The sequence below is a fragment of the Rana temporaria genome, chromosome 2 (genome assembly GCF_905171775.1).
Source record: "Rana temporaria chromosome 2, aRanTem1.1, whole genome shotgun sequence".
NCBI lineage: Eukaryota > Metazoa > Chordata > Amphibia > Anura > Ranidae > Rana > Rana temporaria.
In genome coordinates this window covers 473,249,516-473,271,129 of record NC_053490.1, presented here as the reverse complement: position 1 = coordinate 473,271,129, position 21,614 = coordinate 473,249,516, and the positions used below count along the sequence as shown (strand labels likewise).

The window sequence follows — 21,614 nt, the reverse complement described above, 5'->3', positions numbered from 1 at the left end:
AGTCCCCTGCCAAGCCCACCCTCTTGGGAATTAGATAAGGGCCCCTAAATATACAGATTAACCCCTCCTAGCCTCTGCCCTCTAGTCTCTAGAACATTCTCCAACTTTTTAAAACCAGGGGGAGGCAACAGAGAGCTGTCTGTATGAGTCATTCTGCCCCAAACTCTAAAAACCCTGACCCAATTACAGACTCACAGGATTAAAAATGAGCCAGAATATAGTTTGATAGTTTGCTTACTCTCACACTAGTAGTACACTAGAGTACTAGAGGGTACTACATAGGCACACACATGATGTTAGTAGCAGCTAGAAAGTTGTAACTATACAACAAATTATATTTTTCTGATGTAAATTTTTTCTTCTACACAAACTCCATGGCTTGGTTAAATTTTGCAGTTTTGTTATTTTATGAAAAAGAGGGACATATTATTGTTTTCTGGGCTACAGAAGAACTTTGACAATTTTTTGCGCATTCATATTATAATTTCAAGCATTTTAGGGTTAAAAGTGTATTATTAACTGTCAAACTCATAGCCTGAATGAATGCCTATTGTTACTAGATAAAACATTTCTGCAGACAGAGCATATTAGGTGAAATTAACAAGTAACATTCCAGCTTCATTGTATAATTCTTGAATTCCGGTTGAGTCCTCACATTTCATGTGTTCATAATTAGCAAATAATGATCCATGAGATACAGTTTCTAAAGGTGAAGGTTTTCTTTAAATTGGGAAAACAGATATACTGTACGCACACATGTAGTAGAGCCCAGTGTCTGTACTTAAATTTACAAAGTTCAATTACAGAGAGTCCTTTTGAAAGCAACAAGTCTGGATCTTTATAGGCTCAGAAGTGTTACCCAATGTACCCTCCTATTAACTGGTTTAGTGGGGGGCTTTTGGTAGCCTCACAATAACCTATCTGGATAAAAATTAAAATATACTTGAAGCCAAAATATGTTTTTTTTTTTGTTCTGGATAAAATTGCAAATGGTTAGAACCTCTGTCAGTTTTTTTGCTGTGTACCAGGGGACAGTTTCCTCCACTTCCTATCTGGATACACAATAGGAAGTTGAATAAAAGAAGGGACACCCTCTGTTAGAAGGTCACAAGTGTTGTTCCCTAAGCACAGGTTTACTTAAGTCTTATGCCCTGTACACACGATTGGTTAATCCGATGAAAACGGTCTGATGGATTTTTTCATCAGATATCCGATGAAGCTGACTTTCATCAGTCTTGCCTACACACCATCAATTAAAAAAAATGATCATGTCAGAACGCGGTGACGTAAAACACAACAACGTGCAGAGAAAAATTAAGTTCAATGCTTCTGAGCATGCGTCGACTTGATTCTGAGCATGCGTTGATTTATAACTGATGGATTTCCACACAGACGATTGTTTTTTTCTATCGGTTTTTTAACCATCAGATAATTTTAAATCAGGTTCTAAGTTTTTTCACCGATGGGAAAAAACTGATGGGGCCCACACACGATCGGTTCGTCTGATGAAAACGGACCGTTTTCTTTAGACAAACCAATCGTGTGTACGCGGCATTAGGGTACATAGTGTGTAATTAAAGAGAAGCTCCAGGGTCTATAAATAAATAAATGTCAGCAGCTATAAATACTGTAGCTGCTAACTTTTACTATAAGGACACTTACCTGCCCAGGAATCCAGCGTCCTCCTCACCCGAGTTGATTTTTCAATTGGCTTCAGGTGCAGGCGCTGGCTTTGTAGGTAAGGGAAACCGTAAGTGGAGCCTTGTGGCTTCACAGCTGGTTTCCTATTGTGAATGTGTTTGGGGGTTCTGAGTAATTTTCTAGCAAAAAAAATGATGATTTTTGCATGTAGGAGAGGAGTGCCAGAATAGGCCCGGTAAGGAAGTGGTTAATGTCCCCTGTTTTTCATATACTTTGTAGATTTCTAAAGTATTTGATATAATCTGTCTAAGATAGTGATGCTTTTAATTGGATAAATAGTAGCAGTTTTAATTTTTGCAGTATGGTGCATATATAGTGGGCTGTCTGTATACATGGAGAGAGTATTGCATTGGGTTTCTTGTTTTCTTCATTTTCTTAATTTGAGCCGAGTACTGACTGCTTTTCACCTTGTATGAAGATGTTGATATAGTACTGTCAAAATGAATGGACATATTTACTGAATACAATGCATTCTAATTTTTGTCTGGTAATTAGCTGAGTTGTATCTTCACAAACCTCCACCCTCTTTCCACATCTGAAACAGTACCTGTATGCAAAAGGATAATCACCTTCATAAATAGTCCTCATTTTTATATTTAAAAGTTTGTTCTAATTTGCATGTTGGGGGATTTTGACAAACATTAACAAATATATGATGTGCATAAATGTGTTCATAATGTTTATATTTCTTTTTCTGCTAACCCGGTGTTCTGCCCCTGGGAGGTTTTATGCCCCCCCTGTACTGCGCATGCACGGTGCTTGCCTCCGAAAATAGCGCAACATGCGGCGCTTGCGCGGACCATGCTGTAAGTGGCCAGTCGGCCTCACTTCCTTGCTTCGCTTGCTCGGCCTCCTGTCTCTTTTTTTAACATCCTCCATGTCCACGGGGATGGTAAGGAATAAGCCTGGATGTCAGAAGCGTGCGCAGGCGTCATCTAGAGCTACATGTTTGGCAATTTTTGAAAGCAATCGCCGCGCCTGCACAGTACGGGGGGGGGGCATAATCCGCTGGGGGACCTTTTTCGGCAAGACAACGGCATACTTCCCTTGGTAGGGTGACAACACTAGGCCACCTCTTCTGAAATCAGGGTAGCTTTGTCACCTGATGCCTTGAGTTTCTCACCAGATACCCCTGGATTTCTAGATTACCAACCCTCTGATGAAGGGTGCAATATAAGCCCCCAAAACCCAATCAATAAACCTCTTCATAGGTGTGCAATATGGTGTGCACCCCAAAGCTCAAACACATATACATGTGTGTATATACAGGTATTTATAGGCAGTAGGGCGATGGACATTGTCGGTAGAGCAGTGGATGATGTCAGTAGGGCAGAGGTTGATGTCAGTAGAGCAGTGGACGGTGTCAGAAGGGCAGAGATTGGTGTCAGAAGCTTATTCTTTCTGCTATTTATATTATTTCTGTTTTACAATTTAATTATTTTGAAAAAAAAAATGTAATTACATTTTTTTTAGGAGCCCAATTGGCTGGATGTCTCAATTTGGAGATGTCTCAATTTAGAGACAGAGAAAAAGACTGAGGACAGAGATTACATAGTCCTTTTCTCAGCAGCCAAGCAGCAGGGGAAATCTGCCCAGCACAGGGTAATTAGGGTGTACCCAGGAACACCTTCCACACCTTATACACACCAGGGGCGGATCCAGGGGGGGGGGCAACAGGGAAATTGCCACCCCCGAGAAATTAGCTCATTAGAAATTAGCTAATTTCTAGTTGCGGAATTTGCGGGCGCCGGAGATCCTGAGCAGGTCCGCGAGTCCGAGTGCGAGTGACAGAGCGGGCAGGTGACAGCATGGGCTTTTAGGTTCCTCAGTGCGAGGGCGGGCAACGAGTGAGAGTCAGATATTGAGTGGTCAGCTGGTCGGCTCTGTGGGTGAGCAGGCGGCTGGCCAATCAACAAGCCAGTGGCTGGGGGAGCAGAGAGATGACATCATCTCTCACCGCCCTGCGCCCGTCTTGCATCCCTGCAGTAACTTCCGCCCTCACTGTGCAGGCAGCAGAGAGATTATATCATCTCTCTGCTGCCTGCCTGACTCTGACAAGCAAAACACCACCTTAGCACTTGACAATCTGCAACGTGTGGCAGGTGACGTGGCAAGTGACCAGCTGCATCTGGTGGCTAGGCGTGGCAAGTGACACACTCAGGGCTCCCACTGATTCGGCATTATGGTGAGTTGAACCATTTCATTTTATATTACAATGTAATAATGTAAATATTGTGCTTCAATCATCCTGACACCATAACAATCATGGTGCCATGATCATTGAAGTGCTAACACCAGTAATTTCCCTGATAAATTGCCCCCCCCCCAAAAAATATTTTCTGGTAGTGCCCCTCCCGAGACTAGACTCTTAATCCGCCCCTGATACACACGCTTATGAACCTCTTTTTGAATATACATTTACGGTGTGGTGCTTCAATCCCTGGTTGAGAGTTCTTCTGAAAATCAGGGCATCGTTGTCACCTGACGTCTAATATGTCAACAAGGACTACAGCGCAATGTGGTTGACAAGCTATTCGTTTTTTATAAGTGGATGGCCATGTTTGGCACCACAGCCATCATTTATCTGTTGATTATAGGAGCTGTAGCTTTTTCAGTGGCCTGCACGTTACATAGTGATGATGTATGGACCACTGAATAGCCCAGGCTACTGCCAGGTCCTTTCAGCAAAAGAACTGGGGACATAGAATAAGGATAAGTTACAGGATTTGGAGAGGCAAGTAAGTACTTTTTATAACGCTTTTAAAAATATCTTTAGTGTTAAATTGGAAATCTTCATATTTTGTTTAACTACAGCTGTACACAAATATGTACAGTTATCTTTGTAATACTGGAGTGGCCATATTATCTGTTCATCTATAGATAATCAATAACAATGCGTAACAAAATGAACTGTATTACTTAACCTTGCAACTTAAAAATCCATGCAAAGGTGGAGTTTGGCGTTTAGTGACTTTCAGTTTGAATTTCTTCAAATATTATTCTGGTCACCCCCCCATTCCAATATCAACACAAGTTATAGGTAATAAAATGTAGGTATGTAATCTTATAATTTCCAGAGTTTCCACAAAGTTCAAAATTTATGGACTGAGCAAACTTCACAGTGGAATTTCAGTCAAACTTTCAAATAAAAACATCAAAAAGTTTATACTTTTTTCCTTTTAGAAGTCCTGCTTTTAAAGAGAATTATCTGATAGCTTAAACTAATTACCAGATATTTCAAACTTCAAACAATAGTATTAGAATTATGATAATAGATTTCAGATGGTTAATATTGCATTCTAACAAGCAGATGAAAACCATATCTGAACATACAGGAATGCAAGAGAAAACTGATGACAGTGGATTAAACTATATCTATTGACTAAGAGCACCAGGATGAGTAATTTTGCTGGTTGATCCAATATTAAACCTGGTCTTGAACCTATTTTAGTAGTATTTGATGAATCATTGAGTACAAGAATTGTTCATGAATTAACCACTTCAGCCCCAGAAGAATTGGCTGCTCAATGACTGGGAAATTTTTTGAGATTCAGCACTGCGTCGCTTTAACTGACAATTGCGCGGTCGTGTGATGCTGCACCCAAACACAATTTATGTCCTTTTTTTCCCCACAAATAGAGCTTTCTTTTGGTGGTATTTGATCATCTCTGCGATTTTTATTTTGTGCTTTAAACCAAAAAAGGGCGACAATTTTGAAAAATACACAATATTTTTTACTTTTTGCTATAATAAATATTGCCAATTCTTTATCAATTTAGGCTGATATGTATTTTTCTACAGCTTTTTGGTAATAAAAATCGCAATAAGCGTATATTGATTGGTTTGCACAAAAGTTATAGCGTCTACAAAATAGGGGTTAGATTTATGGCATTTTTATTTTAATTATTTTTTTACTAGCAATGGCTGCGATTTTTATTGGGACTGCGACATTATGGCGGACATATCGGACACTTTTGGCACATTTTTGGGACCATTGGCATTTATACAGCGATCAGTGCAATAGAATGCACTGATTACTGTAAAAATGTCACTGACAGGGAAGGGGTTTACACTAGGGGGCGATCAAGGGGTTACATGTGTTCCCTGACTGTGTGTTCTAACTGTGGGGGGGAATGGGACTGACTACAGGAAATGACAGATCGTGGTTCCTAGATATTAGGAACTCACGATCTGTCTCCTCACAGAATATGGATTTGTGTGTTTACACACACACACGTTCCTGTTCTGCCTCTCGTGCCAGCGATCGGTCGCGGCCAATGGTCATCGTGACCGCCGGTCACGAGCATTGCTCCCCCTCGTGATGCAGCGGGTGTGCGTGCGCCTGCTATCCTGCTTAAAGGGAAATGTGTGTAGAGCTGAACTTACCCTCGAAAATGTGTTTTCCTTTTTAATGAAAGCAGGGTACGCACAGCCTTTCTCATGTGGATAGGGTGAAAAAGAAGAGTGAGGATGACATAAGCTTATCAGTCTGCTGCTTCTCCTTTCACTGTCCAGTCAGAGGCTGGGGAAGGGACAAGGGGAGGAACATTTGGTCAGTAGAAAGAATCTTATTCCTTCTGCCCCTAGCAGCCAATACTCTCTTCCTCCCTTTATGTGGGCACATACAATGCAGGACTGCTGCATTTTGTTTGTGTTGACTATAATTTAGCTTTAACTGAAAAAGAGAAAAATCAAGTCTCCTGCCCTGCCATACATGGTTGGGTTTTGTGGGAGTCTTTTGTAAATCTCATGACTGATGGGCAGCAATACAAATACTTTGGCCAGTAAAACAACTTCCTTATATGTATTTCTTCTGTGTTTAGTTGTTTGCCCGGAATTCAACTCTAATGGTGTTTGGTTTCATAAATATTGATTCAGAAAGCAATATAGATGTATTTGTTTGTATAGATTTTAACAGCCATATGCCTTTTTTCTCAAAAGCAGGAACAGGAAACAAGTTACACCATCCTGCGAGCAAGAGGCACCAATGTGACGATCACTGGTCTAAAGCCTGATACCACATATATCTTCCAAATTCGAGCTCGAACAGCAGCTGGATATGGATCAAACAGCCGCAAGTTTGAGTTTGAAACAAGTCCTGATTGTACGTATCTGAATATTCTTTATATCAATCTGAAATGTAATATATGCAGTAATTTAATTTTTTTTATTTTTTTTTTATTTATCAGCAAAGAAACCAGTCCACACGGACCATAAGCATACAATAATAACAGCAGAGATAATAGAGCTTGTATACATATACAAATTTACACATGGGTCCATACACATATAAACATTATTTCGGTGAGGCGTCAAAGTGTAACTTAAGCCCCGGAGGGGATGTGTCCCCCAGCATTCGAAGCTATCCCCTCATGCCTTGATAGCGTATTCCGGTCGGACTGGCCTCCAGGACCATTTTCCGTTTTCAGTAACAGCAGTAATTTAATTTAATTGAGTGTCAGTTAACTGATTGTACTGTGATATTCTTAAAATTCCTGTAGTGCCGAATTATAGATTGTCCCAAATATGTAGTCCAGGATATGGTAGAAAGTATTTTTGGATTTAAAAAGGTGGCTAAACCATACCCCCTAATATTTTTATTGATCCATTTACATGCTTTTATATAGTACTACTCTTCTTGTTGTTTTGATGGATTACTGTGCCTTTTTACCATTAAAGCAGTTCTTGATCTCCAGCAATGTGATTGAAAACCCAGTGCTCAGTTTCCTGTGCCTGTACACTAATGTTCCTTAGCTTTTCAGGGGACTTTGCTCCTACAGTACAGTGTGCGTATGTCTCATCGGATATTTAGGGGCCGGGATACAGACAACATGGGAGGTGGCCAACAGAGGAAGTACTTAAGCATTTGGAGAAGGGGGGTGGCTCAACTGTGTATGTTTAGTGCTCCAAACTGATGACATTCTACCATACTCCACCTTTGAGCAGTCACATGACTGGCAATTAAAGTGGTTGTAAACCCTCTCATATACCCAGTGAAGTGAACAGCCTTAGATGATGAGATGAAACAAATATTCCAACATACGTTTTACTTGTTTATCTGCATTCTTCTCCTCCCTACACCCTTTCAAAGGGCAGATTTATGTTAAAATCCTGCTTCATCTGTCAGGAGCACAGGGGAGGGGGCTGGCAGAGCTGCAGTTATAGTGTGTGAGAGATGATTGGAGGAAAGGCACACCCCCCCACCCTTCACACAGGAGCAAAGGAAGGATACAGAGCTGTGTTCTGAGTAGATAAGCTATGTGTTAAGCTCCCCCCCCTCCGTCATAAATGTATCTCACGTGCCGGGATAACTTCTCTGAAGTGTCACATGCTGATAACAGAGTAATGTAGTAACAAAGAGAAATAACACTTAGAGCTTTGGGGAAAGATAAGTAAACACTACAGATATGTGTGCTTTTTTCAGATTTCATGACTGCGGTTTAAAACCCCCTTCAAGATGTGCTCCATTTTGGGCAAAAAAAAATAAATTTAAGTCAGCACTGCAGCTACAAAAACTGTAGCTGCTCACATTTAATATAAGGACACTTACCTGTCCAGGGATCCAGCAATGTCCGCACCCCAAGCCGATTCATAAATCATCTTCGGGTGCAGGCGCCGGCATCTTTACTAAGGGAAACTGGCTGTCATGTACCTGAGAGGAGACTAAAATGACGAGGTCGGCCTCTTTTGTATCGCCAGCCCTGGCCCCACTGGGAGTGAAACAGAGGATGGCTAAGGAACAGGAGGAACACAAGTGCTTGCAGATGTAGATCAGGTTACTTGCAGCAGAAGATGCAGTTCCAAGGCAACAAGAGATCCATCAGATCAGGAACAGTAGTCGTGCACAGTAGTTCAGCTCAGGTTAAGGAAGCACTCCACATGCGCTGTGGGCCGGGGACGCGTGGCTGGTGAGAGATCTCAGCAGACTTGCAGCATGAACATTCAGTGAGGTGCAAAACTGCAGCAGCAGACAGCTACGCCGCCGCAACTTTTACAGGCAAGTGCTTTGTGAATCAAGCACTTGCCTGTAAAACTTGTGGCGGCGTAACGTAAATGAGATACGTTACGCTGCCGCAGAGATGCTGCGATTATACGTGAATCTGATCCAAAGATACCAAGGGATCATGGCACTATACCCAAATGTCTATATCCAACATGAAAATAACTGGATCTCTTCATTTTACTATATACTCAGCATACAGCTGTTTACAGAGCAGGACATTTTATTGTTCGAGTATTATAAATGTATCATAGTTAGGATCTTTCATAGAGTCACTAAAATTTCTGCTTTGAAATATACAGTCTAGAAAATGTGATATTTTATCCTCTAAGATATACAACAACCTGTTATATTGTGCCAAAGGGACTGCTAGATTGATCATTAGTTAGTTATCAGAGTGATTCACTCTCAGCACAAGTGTTGAAATGATCTGGCTGTAATTGGGTGTAGAAATGATGTCCTAACCCCAAATCATGTAAACACACGTTATTAGTGAAATACAATATGCCACCCACAGCTACATTGTTAGCATGGGTTAGCACTGGACCATTGCTATTATTTTCACATGTGTTTTATCAAGTGAATTAAACTCAATTACATGGTTGTTCTTTACATCACTAAATTGTTAGTTGCTGTAAATAAATTTAACACACAAACCTTTTTTGTTCTTTTTAAGCCACGATCACTGTTTTTAAGTTCACTTTGTGATTTGTTAGAGAAAAACAGACTAAGGATTTGGCACTGCTGCCCGGCGTTAACATAAGATTTTAAAATTAATTGGGGTGCCAGTAAACGAAGTGTGGCTGTTTTGGTTAGATTTTACACTATTTTTTCTTTGAAAGGACCTGCCAAGTAGCTAGTCTGGATTTGTATTTATTGAGAACAATGACCAGCATTTTAGGATTTAAAGCTTGTTAATCTGTCCAGTTTGTATGCTGTACTTGATTCTCATTAGCGCAATGTTCCTTTCACATAACATCCCAGATTGGCTGTTTATACACTATTGGCAGAAGTCTTTATAGTAAGTTTCAGAAACTAAAAAGTATCCATTGTTAAAGGACGCTTTCAGTACAGAATTGGTGTTCAATAATCTATATCAGTTATTCAGAATGTAATCTCTAGGATTATAGAAATGTTACTGTGCAATGAGAAAAAGGAAAGTTGTTGTGTATTAGAGGTAGCTCTGCCCTTTGAAACTGTAAAAAAACTTTTTGTTTAGTCTAGACTTCTTGTCTTCTTGTTTAAAAGTAATGTGTATGTTGAACTACATACATATAGTATATATTGGGAATTAGCTTCAGACAGCACAGCTTTAAGAATGCAGTCCATTTGCCAAAATCTTTTTAGGGCTTCCTTGCCCACCAAAGTTCATTCATCATAAAAGAAAAAAAAATATCCAGGGGTTGTTTAGCATCTCTTTACCATAAAACAAATTCTACATGGGACTGTAGGTCGCACCTTCTATCACTTAATAAAGAAAACACGCTACAACCAGGTGGTGTTTTAATGGCCGTGGCACCTTTATTGGAATTAAATAATAATAAATCAAATAACTTTATTCAAAAATTAATTCAGTGTATAATAAATAAATTGTAATAAAAACTTTCAAACAAATTCTTAATCCGGGACTCGAGCTGTAAATAATCAATTGATAAAACCAAAGTCCCCCCTTAATCCAAGGGTGACATAACCACATAATGGTGCCAGCGACAAGGGTGGGAGGGAAGGGGAGCTCAAGCTTAAGCCGCCTCAGGGCAACTGTGAGCGAGTCAGGCAGGCTATGTATAACCTCCTTACACCTGTAAACGTTTCTCCCGCTCAATAGCCTCGTGACAAGCCTGCCTAAAAAACAAAACAAAAAAAAAAAATCTTTTTTTTTTTATTGTAACAAACACAAACTTTTTTTTTTTTTTTTTTTTTTACATAAACTTTGTGGCGGGCACAATCCCATGTTGTGGGAACTTTATTGTGCCCACTGTTCATTCAGCCTCCTGGTTTGCTCTTGCAGCACCACTACCCTGGCCTTGGGCTTAGGCCCCATGTCTGTTTCTCCTCCAGACAGTTCTCCCTCAGCTCTCTTTAAACACATGGACTGTCTCACAGCTCCCAGCTACATTGGGTCATCCTCTCCTGGGTGAAGCCTTTCTGTCTTGTGGGCAGAGCCCTCCTCTGTCTCCAGGTGGAATCCTGAACTGTAGTCAGCACCCATACCATAAACCCTGTGCACACCTGAACACTCAGGGACCTAAGGCTGGAGGCTTTCTCCCACCCAAGACTCTACAAATTCTTTGACACCATGATCCATACCTGGACCTTCCAATCCTAGAGAAAATTACAAATCCAGTTGTGTCCTTTTCTCCTCTTTCACCTTGTGTGGAAGAGAACTCTAAAGCCTTGTACACACGATCAGTCCATCCAATGAGAACGGTCTGAAGGACCGTTGTCATAGGTTAACCGATGAAGCTGACTGATGGTCCGTCGTGCCTACATACCATCGGTTAAAAAAACGATCGTGTCAGAACACGGTGACGTAAAACACAACGACATGCTGAAAAAACGAAGTTCAATGCTTCCAAGCATGCGTCGACTTGATTCTGAGCATGCGTGGATTTTTAACCGATGGTTGTGCCTACTAACGATCGTTTTTTTCTCATCGGTTAGGAATCCATAGGTTAAATTTAAAGCAAGTTGGCTTTTTTTTAACCTATGGGGCCCACACACGATCGGTTTGGACCGATGAAAACGGTCCATCAGACCGTTGTCCTCTGGTTAACCTATCGTGTGTACGAGGCCTAAGTGGTGTTCAGTCTCATATAGAGTATAGAGAGATAGATAGATAGTAAGATAGATAGTAAGATAGATAGATAGATAGATAGATAGATAGATAGATAGATAGATAGATAGATAGTAAGATAGATAGATAGATAGTAAGATAGATAGATAGAAAGATAGATAGATAGATAGATAGATAGATAGATAGATAGATAGATAGATAGATAGATAGATAGATAGATAGATAGATAGATAGATAGATAGTTTGTTATTGCATATACTTTTTCTTATTAACTGCAGCTACAAGTTGGTGCATTCAAAGCAATACCTTGCCATATTGATCAGTAGAGTCCTCTACTGCTAAGTTTTCTACATAGCTTGTGTAAATGTATCTCTTGCTGTTCAGGTCTACTGATAACACACATAGTTCAGTTAGTAGAGAGACACCCTCAGCAGATCCTATTTTCACATTGGGCTTGCCCAGCTATTTTTCTTATCCTAAATCTACAACACAATGTCTGGAAACAAAAGGCTATTTTCAATTTCTAATGATGTGAAACAGTCACAGTCTTCCTAGAAGCCAGAGACAATGTTATATTTTGTAGATTATTTTACATGTAAAGGCATACTAAGCAATTTTGTTGTTACAATCTCTTTCTTTTGCCTTCTGATCCTTGTGCTTTGAGAGCTGTCTTTGCAGCCCTATGCCACTGTAAACACTACTTTGTTTACCTTGAGCTTGACCGCATTTGCACTGATTCGATCTATTCACCATGAGGAGCCATAATGATGACGTTTATGTTGCACTTAAGTAATCCGTGTAGAAACTGACCTAAGAAAATTTAAATCAGACAGCATCTGCATAGGTTTAGCAAATAATCCCCCCCCCCCCCATCTCATATGATTTCCAGTTGCAGAAATCATAATCTACAGTACATTTACAGAGATCCCTTGCTCTTTCTCCGTCCTGGTCTGTAGATGTGCTCCCTACTCTGTTGCTATATGTACAATGTTGTATGCATATTATGGACTAGGCATCGCATAATTCAGCTCTAACAACAACATTCCCATTTCCTCAGTTCTTTAAGACCTTGTTCAGAAGGGCGCAAAAGGGGGCTCAAATCTTTTCAGGAAACAGTTATGGAGTCAAATGGCCAAAACAGCCAAGGAAAGGTGTTACTTTGCTTTGTTCTGCAATAGGATCAAAGTAAATGGCACAACCTGAAATTGCATTGTAACTAAAAACCATATAACAACAATTTGTAGCCGTTAAAGAATCAATCACTTTAGTACAGCTAGAAGTCGTTAGTCACATTTAAGTAGACTTATTCTGTAATGTGAAAGAAATCACACCACATGCCAAGAAGTTTTCTTAGGTCACAAACTTTTAAACTGATGAAGCCATTTAGACCTACCTAGGAAGTCTAGTTGAATGTGACTGACTACTACCAACTATGCTATAGTATGGATGAAGATAAAACATTGATAGAAGTTCTGATTAGCATTCTTGTTCCAAATTGCATTCAATCAAAGCTCTGTGTAATAGCAATTCCTGTGAATTGTAGCGACTTTTTGCAGCATATAAAAATTATCTAAACAATCACCAACTTCATTAGGCAGTATTGCAGCTGCTGAGGATCATACTACACCACAAATCTGGAGCTCCATAAACAACCACAGTATCAATCTACAACTCATTTTCTAGTTACAAATTGACAGAGAATATGATCAGAGTGATTTGTAGCTGCTAAACATCTCTGCTGTAAAGTTACTGGTGTGACGTGTCCTTAGCATTGCTCATAGATGGTCTGAAAGTCCCAATGACAATGTATTACCTTTCAGCCCCGTACACACGATCCGAAAATCGTACGAAAAATGCCGCTTTCGAAACTATCGTACGATAATCGGATCGTTAGTACAGAGCTTTCGAGAGCCGATCAGGACAGTTCATCCGATATTATTATATCGGACATGCACGGAATTTTTTTTCGTACGATGCCAGATCGAACGATTTTCGTTTTATAAGTACAGCTGTCGTTCGAAAATGCAATACAAATGCATTACAACACATGACATCACTTCCGATTTTTTATTCTGCCGTACGAGAATTTTCGTGACTTTAGCAAACTCATCAGATTCGACGTGAGATTAGCATACAAAAAAAACGGACGATCATTTGTTCGATAATCGGATCGTGTGTACCGGGCATTAGCATTCAGCACCATGTGTCTAAGGGTGACCATTGGTTCCTTGTAATTTTCGGTAACGATTCTCCTGCAATTTAATATATTAATTCAGTATACAGTATGTATTTTCTGGCAATTATTTGTTTTTATAATATACCATATGTGGCATTCTTCTCTAATGCATAGTACAATTCAACTTTTGTTGTTATTGAACAGAATTTTGCTGATTTTTGTCATTATTTTCTAGAGTCACTTACTGTATGTCATTCCAGAAGAACTAACACATTTTATTATGTTTATTCTTTCAGCTTTCTCAATTTCAAGTGAAAACAGTCAGGTTGTGATGATTGGCATCTCAGCAGCGATAGTAATTATCCTGCTCACAGTGGTGGTGTACGTGCTCATTGGAAGGTTAGTTGTTGAATTTTTCTGATTCTATAATATACACTAGATGTATATAATTTTTTTCTCAATTGTCCACGCAAATACATGCATGTTTGTGTAATTATTTATTGGAAATTTAAAATGGATCCAAACCCAAAACATTTTTTTTTTTAGATTTGGGTTTAGTAGGAAAGGGTTAGCAACCCTTTTAGGCTTTGTGCTGCTGTATGGGGGTCTTAGGCGCATAGTACCCAGGCTTTTGTTGCAGTATGTGTCCATGCTGGGAAGACTTACAACTCCAAAATTTGGAGTTTTCACCAGAACAGGATTTTTTTTATGTGGACAATGTGGATAATTAAAACATCTGTCTAAAGTTCACTACACATGATACAATCTTGTACAAAGGCCATTTACACCTGCTCATTTTACAACTTTTTTATTTATGGGACAGGAGATAAAGGGAAAACTCCTCAGCAGGACACAGACTGCATAAATAAATAAAAAAAAAAGAGAGAAAGAAAGTGCCTGAGGTTTTAAACTTCCCCTATGCATCCGAAACTATAGAAATACTTTTTGGCTATTGAAATACTCCAGTTATATCTTTATATGTTCAATAAATATTGCTAAAGTACATGAAAAGTAAAAATGCTTTTGTTATTTGTTGTTACAAGGAGTAGGGAAGGGCGAACACTTCTATTCGTTTTTGCTTTTTGTTTTTTGCCTGTGTCTTGCTAGGGATATACTGTATCTTCCTTTACGTTATGTCTTATGCCGCGTACACACGACCATTTTTTCACAATGTCATTAAAAACGATTGTGTGTGGGCTCCAGAGCATTGCTCGCGACGTTAAAAATGGGCATTAAAAATTTAGAACATGCTCTAAATTTTTGCGTTGTTTTTCACGTTGTCGTTTTTAATGTGGTAAAAAATGCTTGTGTGTAGGTTTTAACGACGTGAAAAAACCGAGAATGCTCAGAAGCAAGTTATGAGATGGGAGCGCTCGTTCTGGTAAAACTAGCGTTCGTAATGGAGATAGCACATTCATCACGCTGTAACAGACTGAAAAGCGCGAATCGTTTCTCACCAAACTTTTACTAACACGAATTCAGCAAAAACCAGCCCCAAGGGTGGCGCCATCCGAATGGTACTTCCCCTGTATAGTGCCGTCGTATGTGTTGTACGTCACCCGCTTTAGTCGAGCATTTTTTTTTCACGATTGTGTGTAGGCATGGCAGGCTTAACAATAATCGGGTTGAAAAAAGCGTTGGGCCAGATTCACGAAAAATTACGGCGGCGTAACGTATGTCCTTTACGTTACTCCACCGCAAATTTTCATCGTAAGTGCTTGATTCACAAAGCACTTGCGTGTAAACTTGCGGCGGCGTTGCGTAAAGCCGTCCGGCACAAGCCCGCCTAATTCAAATGGGGCGGGGACCATTTAAATTAGGCGCGTTCCCGCGCCAGACGTACTGCGCATGCTCAGTTTTGAAATTTCCCGCCGTGCTTTGCGCGAAATGACGTCGCCCCGATGTAATGTTTTGAACAGCGACGTGCGTAACGTACTTTCGTATTCCCGGACGACTTACGCAAAAAAAAAAAAAAATTGAAATTCGACGCGGGAACGACGGCCATACTTTAACATGGGCTGTCTATTGTTACACAACCTAAATAGCAGCCGTAACTTTGCGACGCGAAAAGCCGACTAGCGACGACGTAAGAGAATGTAACGAACGCACGTACCTTCGTGGATCGCCGTAAACAGCTAATTAGCATACCCGACGCGGAAAACAACGCGATCTCCACCCAGCGGCCGCCGAAGTATTGCATCCTCAGGCCCCGTACACACCATAGAATCCATCCGCAGATAAATCCCAGCAAATGGGTTTCAGCGGATAGATCCTATGGTGTGTACACGCCAGCGGATCTTTTTCCGCGGATATTTCTCCCCTGGGATGGATTCCAGCAGATCGAATATTTGCTGACATGCAGAACATATCCATCTGCTGGAGTCCATGCCAACGGATGGATCCGCTGGTCTGTACAGACTCACCGGATCCATCCGTCCGAAGGGATCCCCCGCATGCGTCGTAATGATTAGACGCATGCATGGAATTCCTTATATGACAGCGTCGCGCACGTCGCCGTGTCATAATCGCGGCGACGGCGCGACACGTCATCGACAGAGGATTTCGGCGCGGATTTCAATGCGATGGTGTGTACACTCCATCGCATGAAAATCCGCCGAAATCCTCGAGAGGATTTATCTGCGGAAACGGTCCGCTGGAACGTATTCGCGGATAAATTCTATCAAGTGTATGGGGCCTAAGATCCGAAGGCGTACGAAGCCGTACGCCTGTCGGATCTTAGCCAAATGCCGTTGTATCTTTGTTTGTGAATTACAAATAAAGATATGACGCGGCAAATTTGAAAGTACGCCGGAGTATCAGCAGATACTCTGGCGTACTTCTTCTCTGAATCTGGCCCGTTGTTTTTTCTAGACCATTAAAAATGGTCATGTGTAGAGAATGCTCTATTCACACTTGTGCAACTTGTCATGCAACCTTAAACATCAAAGTTGCATGATGAGTCGTTCCCCATGTTTTCCAAAGATACCCATTCATATATGCGCAACTTAAAGTTGTAGAGACTTCAAAGTAGTTCATGCACTTTGGTCTGACTTTCATGCAACTTGAGGGCCATGGACTTCAATGTCAACCCTCAGAAGTTGCATGAAAGTCGTACCTGAATGTACAATGCGACTTCATCCATTATCACAGGTCAAAGCCAACACCAATCCAAAGTTGTGTCAAAGTTGTACCAAAGTTGCACTCCAAAGTTGGTGCAACTTTGGAGTAGTACAAGTGTGAATGGAGCCTAAAGTGAATAGAAATCCTGGCTTAGAGGGTTGTCGGAGGAATAGGTGCCTTCTGTTGGAGGATTTACCCTTACCTCTTGCTTTCATGACAGCTAAAAACTTAGTGACAATGGTCTTCATGACAAATGGCAAAAGTGACTCTTCCAGTGCGGAATCAGAAAGCAAAAACACCTACTCTATCTTCAATTAAAAACAAATGCTTGAACATACACTTTAATAATCAAATGGATATTTCTGTTAGAGGTTAGATATTTTTTTTAAATGACAAGTGGTGCTGACATCAAGGTTTGAAGGTAAAATATACATCTGTGGTTATTTTATATCTGTAGTTCTAAATTACTAAACATACATTACAAACTGGCTCACGTAGCAGAGAGTGTAATTACATTTATGGATGGATATGTAAATGTTTAAAGAGATAATTATAACAACAGGTGTTTAAAATGAGAAAATAGTAGGTTTCACATCTGACTTTTTATCAAGTTATGTTATAAATGGAAACTAGTAATTTACACTCCAGTTCCTTCATTTACCTAAAATGGAAACAAACAGAGAGAAATAGAATATCAGTAAAATAGAGTTAAAGGGTCACTAAAGGAATTTTTTTTTTTAGCTAAATAGCTATCTATACCTTACTGCAGTCTGATTGCTCTGATGTTGCTGTAATACTACTCTGTTGTGGACACTTCCTGGTTGTCTGGCTCCTTGTGAAAAAAGTAATGGGATACTTTAGTTTCGTTTTCCTAGCCATGACTCTCTATGGCACTGTCCAGCACAGATACATGAAATAACATGCAAAGACTAAACTAGTTTCAGTTTCGCTTTTGCATCTAGGAGGCACATTATATGATTGCTTTTTATCTATTTTTAATCGTTTTTTAAAAGGAATCAGTTAACTATTATGTCTCTATACCCTGTAAACAGTCATTTCAGCAAAAAAATGTTTTTTCTTTAGTGATCCTTTAACATAGCCCTGCCAATTTAAAAAAAAAAATAAATCTAAAAGTCTCCAGAACTAGAAGCACTCCTTCTTCTGGTGGCCCCGTGTCTCCTACATCTCCTCTGTTCCAGCACTGCAGACTTCATAAGACTCCATGTGTTGTTGTCCCATTATCTGACCCCTGCATCACTGCTGATGCCAATGTGGGGACAAAGGCATCTAAAACTCTCTAGCGCAGCCTTTCTCAACCTTTTTACCCCATAGGAACCCTTGAAATACTTTTCAGGTCTCAGAGAATCCTTGAAAAAAACAATTAAATGGTGGTTATTGGAAGAATACCTCTTGCATTGGTGTCTAGTAGGACAAATGCCTTACTTAGTGCTGGTCAGAATGCTACCCTTACAGACAACTAGAAGGCTCATTAGGTACATGGATCTGCCCCTGCCAAGTTGTGTTGACACTGGAATTATGCAGGTACCTAATGACAGGTCAATCAACCAAAGCACAAGGAACCCCTAGAAACTTCTGGAGGAACCCTAGTTGAGAATGGCTGCTCTAGAGTGTCGAATGCCACATAGACTGACAGAAAAAAGCAGGAGACCCAGTACCACCAAAGGACCCAGTAGCACAATAGGTATCTTGCATCAAGATTGGAGGAGAAGGAAGGAACGTTGGTCATAGCATCTAAAAAATCTGTAAAGGCTAACATAACATGCATTAAGTACAAGTATAGGCATTTGCAAAACTTTTTTTATTTCGGTAAGGAAGCCTTTCCATACATGTGTTCCACCATGATAATGATTCAGGGGATGCAAAGAGAGAGAAATAAGTAAACATTCCTCAGGGACTGGTAGTACCTGCTATGTCTGCTACCCCTATACTCATAACACTAACAAATGTAAAGTGTATCTAAAGCCGAAGCCTTTTTCTAGTTTTGTAGAGAGTAGGGAATTTTCAGTTGTATTCTGTCTTTTTTAAGTTGCGGGAATTTCCTTTTACCGTATTTATTGGCGTATAACACGCACTGGCGTATAACACGCACCCTAAGGCTACATTCACACCTGAACGCGGCGTATTGTAGCGCGATTTGCTGCGACAAATTGCGGCGTTTTGTCCCGCGATTTGCCACGACAAAACACGTCGTTTTTTTGCCTACAATACGCCAGAGGGGTGATTTAACATTGTCGGCTATGCCGAACGCCGAAAGCCGCCTGAAAAAAAGAGTGTGGGACTTGTTTTGACCTTCAGGCGTTTCGGCGTTCGGCCTAGGTGTGAATGCAGCCTTACTTTAAGAGGGAAGTTTCAGGAAAAAAAACTTCCACAGCCCCCTGCGTATAACACGCGGGCACAGTTTACCCTCTATTTTCAGGGTAAAAAAGTGAGTGTTATATGCCAATAAATACAGTACTTCTTGTCCCAGAGAGAGTCAAAACAGTGAGGCCTCGTACACACGACAGAGTTTCTCGGCAGAATTTGGCGAGAAACTCGGTCAGAGCCGGATTCTGCCGAGAAACTCTGTCGTCTGTACACTTTCAGCCCGATGGAGCCGCCGAGGAACTCGTCGAGAAAATAGAGAACATGTTCTCTATTTTCTCGTTGTTCTATGGGAGCTCTCGGCCCGCCGAGCTCCTCGGCGGCTTCAGGGCTGAACTCGCCGAGGAACTCGACGTGTTTGGCACGTCGAGTTCCTCGGCCGTGTGTACGAGGCCTAAGAAGTCTTTACAAGGAAAGAGAAAATCCTTTTTAGACAGTTGCCACCTGAACAGGTGTTTCCATTGGAAAATTGCCAGTCAATGATGTGTACATTTTTGGATTTCTCATCACCTTCAGCTCTGTTGACAATGGCTTTGACAGAACTTAATTAATCCAGGAACATACGTACCAAAATGTGGCTGATTCAGCAGGAATAGGCGGACTTTCTATCTGTTTGTACTTCTTTCAGGTCAATGGAAGTCAGTCTAACAACTGATGTCTGTTGAACGGTCATGCTGGAAAACCAGCCAATAGCTTCAGTGCTGATCTGTGTATTCTGATGAGGGGGGTTCCCCATTGTCACAATACAATAGTGTGGCAGGGTAGATGCCTGCACCCACATCACTAATGTAAATATGGACATCTGTCAGTTTTTTTTCTTCAACCCACTATTTAACAAAATAAAACTGTGCATGTATGCCCTGCTTACGTGTAGAAGGAACATGCCACATCTTGATGTTTAAAAGTCCAGATACACATTTTATCATTGCTGATGAAGTACAGGTGCATCTCAAAAAAATAGAATTTCATTAAAAAGTTAATTTATTTAAGTAATTTAATTCAAAAAGTGATACTCATATATTATATAGATTCATTACACACAGAGTGACATAATTCTCACAGCAGGAGATTGTGACCCACTCTCGAACCAGTTTACATATCTCCACAGTGACTCTGGTGTGGTTTGCACAGGAGCCCTATGTGTCTTTTGGTCCGTTTCAGGTCTGAATTAAGCCAAAAATTCGGGCTGAAATCGGACCTGAAATGGTGAATGAGGACGCACATGTGCTGTGAGCTACTGTGTGTTAATATGTGAACCCAGCCTTAATGTTGATGATTATGGCTTACAGCTAATGAAAACCCAGGATTCAGTATCTCAGAAAATATGAAAATTACATAAGACCAATAATAAAATTATTTTTAATACAGAAATGTTGGCTTACTGAAAAGTATGTCCATGTACAGGATAGTATGCACTCAATACTTGGTCGGGGTTCTTTTTGCATGAATTATTGCATAAATGCGGCATGGCATGGAGGCAATCATCCTGTGGCACTCCTGAGGTGTTTTGGAAGCCCAGGTTGCTTTGATATCGGCCTTCAGCTTGTCTGCATTGTTGGGTCTGGTGTCTTTCATCTTCTTCTTGACAATACCCTACAGATTCTCTATGGGGTTTACGTCACTCGAGTTTGCTGGCCAATCAAGCAAAGTGATACCATGATCATTAAACCAGGTATTGGTACTTTTGGCAGTGTGGGCAGGTGCCAAGTCCTGCTGGAGAATGAAATCAGCATCTCCATAAAGCTGGTCAGCAGTGGGAAGCAGGAAGTGCTCTAGAATTTCCTGGTAGAGGGCTGTGCTGACATTGTACTTGATAAAACACAGTGGACCAACACCAGCAGATAACATGGCTCTCCAAATAATCACTGACTGTGGAAACTAGCCACTAGGCCTCATGCAACTTGGAGTCTGTTCCTCTCCACTCTTCTTCCAGACTCAGGGACCTTGACTTCCAAATGAAATGCAAAATGTACTATCCAAAAAGAGGACTTTGGACCACGGAGCACCAGTCCAGTCCCTTTTCTCCTTAGACCAAGTAAGACGCTTCTGATGTTGTCTCTGGTTCATGAGTGGCTTGACACAAGGAATGCAACAGTTGTAGACCATGTCCTGGATTTGTCTGTGTGTGGTAGAACTTGAAGCACTGACACCAGCCATAGTCTACTCCTTGTCATCTCCCCCAAATTCTTGAATGACCTTTGCTTCACAATTCTCTAAAGGCTGTGGTTATCCTTGTTTCTTGTGCACCTTTTTCTACCACACTTTTCCCTTCCACTCAACCTTCTAATAATATACTTGAAAACAGCACTCTGTGAACAGCCAATTTCTTTAGCAATGACCTTTTATGACTTACCCTCCTTATGGAGGTCAAGTCAGCAGTCTTCCCCATGATTGTGTAATCTACTGAACCAGGCTGAGAGACCATTTAAAGGATATCTAAA

The 21,614-nt window shown here is 40.7% G+C and overlaps 1 protein-coding gene across 2 annotated transcripts in view; it reads left to right on the top strand.

The window, feature by feature from the left end:
• The window catches only part of EPHA3 (EPH receptor A3), a 481,147-nt gene that overhangs the window by 363,446 nt on the left and 96,087 nt on the right, over positions 1-21,614 (top strand). For both annotated transcript variants that reach the window (XM_040338731.1, XM_040338730.1), the window contains exons 7-8: positions 6,643-6,805; positions 13,968-14,070. In XM_040338731.1, the coding sequence (XP_040194665.1) occupies positions 6,643-6,805; positions 13,968-14,070 (266 nt within the window). The remainder of the gene's footprint in view (positions 1-6,642; positions 6,806-13,967; positions 14,071-21,614) is intronic.